A 4053-nucleotide genomic window follows, 5' to 3' on the forward strand; every position below is an offset into this window, starting at 1 on the left:
AAAATATGAAGTAGAATCTGAGATTACCATCTTAGTAGCAACAGAGCAATGGCGGATATTTTCTCGACCGTCCCGTCCGCCCTTAATCGTCTTGTATGAGGCGGCACTATCCCTCTTTCATCTTTCGCTCCACACCCGTAACATTCTTGGATCGGAACCGGCTCTCGTTTCGTCATCTTGATTTTGCGCATCGAACATTGTTGCACCAACTCCACAATCTACGGGGGTCAATCCATTCCGCAATGTGTCGCGATAGCCGACCTGATCGTAGCTGGCGATTTCGGCAATAAAATAATTTTCTTTGAAATGGTGGGATCCGCTTCTGCCGGATGTTCACCCCGGGGGTTTCATGCATGCTCGCTGGCCATCAACACCTTCCACTTTGCAGCCAATTAGTCCAGTATCTCCTCAGTTCTTTCCTAATGTCCATTCAATGGCAATCTGAAGCGTAAATCCTGCCGGGAGCTTTCCCGTTCCGTTTGGAGTAGCTGGTTGTTGTCTCCCTTGAAATTTAGACGGGAAAGCGTTCTTATTGTCACGACACTGTCACTCCGTAGTTTTCACTCGCGTAAATTACATATTCGACTAATTCGCACTATATTTTTCACTAAAATATACAATTCCGCGAACAATTCTTCCGCGAATATCAATCAGAATTCCACAAATTTCAACGTTCTGATTTTTTGTTTGTTTTTGTTGTCACGCTCGCAACGTTTTACACAAATCATCTGTCAAAACGATTCTGTTGCAGCTTTACCGTACTGCACCAAATTTTGGCACCACATAAAATATTCATACATTTGAAATACTCATATCCAATGAAAATGCTTGCATGTGCATTGTTTTATGAAAATTACAATGGAAATTTAAAACAATGCACTTAAAAGCATTTTAAATATATCATTGATCGCGTAGCCAGAAACAAAAAAATATAAAACACGGCATTCCATAGTTCGGTACAATCACTGTAAAATGCTATACTCTATAGAGTCGCCATCTGTTGGAATTTGGTGGAACCTCTGACAGTTTCCATTAGTTTCCGATAGAGCTCAAGAAAACTTGAAGCGCCTCTCGCGGTGGAATATGTCGGAAACCGGTGCAGGTAGTTCATTGCTGAAGTCTGATAGTGTGATTGCCTGCAAGGTTTGGCGATGCTTCGCCCAGTCAAGCTTGATAGTTGGCGGTAGTCTCTCAACAAGCTCTTGCAGAAGTGTCACGTTGCAAAGATGCTCGTTTAATCCACAGGCTACGATCGTTGCACACATGTTCTGGACTGCGACACCGAAATCGATCAAAGTTCCCAACTTCTCCGTCTTCGGCGCTGGCATCTCCCGAATCTTGCAAACTAGCGAATGCACGATCACCTCTGGTCGACCAAACAGTGTTCGTAGCGTATTGATGACACCTCCAAGCCCGGCTGGGTACAAAAGCCGACTCCTTACCACGTCGAGAGCTTTGCCCTTCAAACTCCGTTGAAGCCGTAGTAGGTTTTCCTCGTCACTGAAACCGCACATTTTAGTCGTGCTTTCATATGTGGCGATGAAAAGCGGCCACTCCTCGGGGTTTCCGGAAAAGATGGGAAGTTCTTTTGCCACTGCTTGCCGCGCAGCGGGTTGACTTCTGCTCAGCTCATGAGGATTAGCTACCGATGACACGCCAGAACTACGATCCGGGTCAAATGGATCCGCGTTAACATTCAAACCACTACTGCTCCTTCCTACTGGATCGCTGGTATGAACTTCCATTGCCCTTAATCGGCCTTCAAGACGCTTCGTCTCCAAATCTTGCTTCTTCGCCATCTCCTCCAGCTGCTTCTGCATCTGCTCGATGACATCGCACACGTTACTCGCCGCACGATTCTCTACCCCCAGTGTTGTTGAATTCGCACTCGGTAGAGGCACAGCTGCGGGTGCAGTCAGCTCGTCACGAATTTGTTGCTCCTTTTTCTCCAAGCGACGCTGGTACTGGCGCTGCAAATCATCCACTGCATTTGTCAACTCGCGATCTTTCTCCGCGAGCATCCGTTCATACGACTGTTGCTGTTCGTCGAATTTCCGCTGCATCTGTTGCAATTGCCCCTCGAACTCCATTAGTTGTCTTTCGAGTTGCCTATTCCGCTGATCCTGGGCGCTGACTGACGATCTGGCTGCTCCTTCTGGTACCGGGACTGTCAAACGGGTCGGTGTGATCTGAGCCGCTCGCTTTGCTTCGCACGACGCACAACTCCAATCTGCTTCCTCGATCCCTTGATCAACTCCCACGCACTCAAAATGGAACCATCCACCACAGTCATCACAGCACACCATCCGGCTATCATCCGGATTTTTGCAAACACCACAACTCACACCCGGCAGCGCAACTTTCCCACGGTTTTTCGACATATTATCGGTGATATTATAGCCTCCCCGATCGCGGAGTAAACGGATTTTTTAAAATGTTGCAATTCGCAACGAAAGAGACAGTTTTCCGATTCTTTAAACGATATATTGTAGCGAAATCGATTACAGTGACGATAACGACAGTAGCGTTAAAAAATCCCTGGCAAAAGAACATAGTTTCGTACATAAGTTTTTGTTTTCGTATTCGTTTTAGCTTTTTCATTTTAAGGATTTTTATGATTGTTTTGTACACAGCAGTATGTAAAACTTACGTTTAGTGTCCCTTTCTAGTAGTCTAGGCAATAGTTCAGTGGTGGGTAAGCTAAAATTTACATTTCAGGTTAGATTTAGTTCAGAGGTTTTAATATACACACAAATACCTGCTCTGCGTTTTTCCGGCGATTACTTGTGTCTCGATTTACTGCACAGTGTCTGCGTCACGCGTTTATGTTTGATATCTGTATGTTTTATGTTTTAAAGTAAGAATCATTCATAATTTTAGGCTATAATCCATTGAACCCACCTGTGATAATTCGTCGTACTACTAATTATAAGAATTTATCAACTAACTGCATGATACGTTTTAACTTAGTATTACAATAAACTTCTGATAACACTCAGTAGAGAAAAATAATTTTATAATAGTTTTAAGGTAGATTTAAGAGCAAAAGAAAATAGTGCTGAATTCACTTTCGACCGCATGCTGACTTGCTAATTTTCTATCTTCTCGCGATCTATCTGTCCCTGACGTTTACTACCGTTTATTGTCATTCTGACGTCCTACACAACGGCGCGCTCCTCAGGGGGGCCTGTCATAGTGGACAAGGTAAAAAATGTAGGTTCGTACTGTTTCGCTGGTTGGATGTGTGGGGCGGTGCGACTAGAAGTCGCGACAATCAGATTTTTTCCCAGATTTATAGATAGGTATAAGAAAAGATTTTTTCCATTCATTCGGAAACATTCCAGTTTCAAGTGATTTGTTAAAAAGCCCAAAAAAATTGTTTTTTTAATTTGACCCTCTCTAATTTGCACATCGTTCAAACTAAAAATGATTCAAACGTCATTCCGCTCTTGGAACGGGGTGAAATGGAACGCAGAATCAAAACAAAACAGCAAAAAAAGTTACCACGGTTACCATCAGTGTGTTTTTCGATGCCCACAGGGTTACTAGAAGTTCAAGTTAAAAAATGAACCCCGTTGGTTTGCATGAGGTGTCGTTCAAACCACCGGGGGTAGACGGTATGAGTTTTTAAAGATTCAATTTATGTTTTTCTTCTTTTTACAAAATAAAATTTAATTTTATAGTCCGATAACTTTTTAACCGTTTGACCTATTTCAAATTTTATTCGTGCTTTTATAGATATTTCTGTTGCCTATCTTTGTCCCAAACAAACCATTCGTCAAAGTAGTCATTTTTATGATACTTTTCGCCAAAAACCGCCAAAACATGCATTAGACACATTCTACCGTGACGTTACAACGTTTTGACGCCTTTTCAGTCAGATTTTCCCCTATAACTCGTAAATTAGACCGTTAACCCTCAAATACTTTAACATATTTGGATTCCTTGTAAAATTTCCAATAAGTATGATCTGTTCAACAGTTAGTTTTCATTGGGAAAGTATGTTAAAAATGCGAATGAGTAGCGTAACGTTACAACGTGTTATAGTGAAAA

At 42.5% G+C, this 4053-nt stretch overlaps 1 protein-coding gene across 1 annotated transcript; it reads right to left on the minus strand.

Moving 5' to 3' along the window:
• Positions 1 to 1049: 1049 nt before the first annotated feature.
• LOC115266089 (uncharacterized) lies at positions 1050 to 3135 on the minus strand. The gene is made up of 2 exons (XM_062857249.1): positions 2759 to 3135; positions 1050 to 2700 (listed from the first exon to the last, which is right to left on the minus strand). The coding sequence occupies exon 2, from the start codon at positions 2379 to 2381 to the stop codon at positions 1050 to 1052; it is 1332 nt and encodes a 443-aa protein (XP_062713233.1). The 5' UTR covers positions 2382 to 2700; positions 2759 to 3135.
• Between the last annotated feature and the right edge of the window lie 918 nt (positions 3136 to 4053).

Source organism: Aedes albopictus, chromosome 3 (assembly GCF_035046485.1).
Source record: "Aedes albopictus strain Foshan chromosome 3, AalbF5, whole genome shotgun sequence".
Classification (NCBI taxonomy): Eukaryota; Metazoa; Arthropoda; class Insecta; order Diptera; family Culicidae; genus Aedes; species Aedes albopictus.

Bases quoted from the DNA above. Each gene is read 5' to 3' on its own strand.
- LOC115266089 (XM_062857249.1), bottom strand. From the start codon at position 2,381: ATGTCGAAAAACCGTGGGAAAGTTGCGCTGCCGGGTGTGAGTTGTGGT.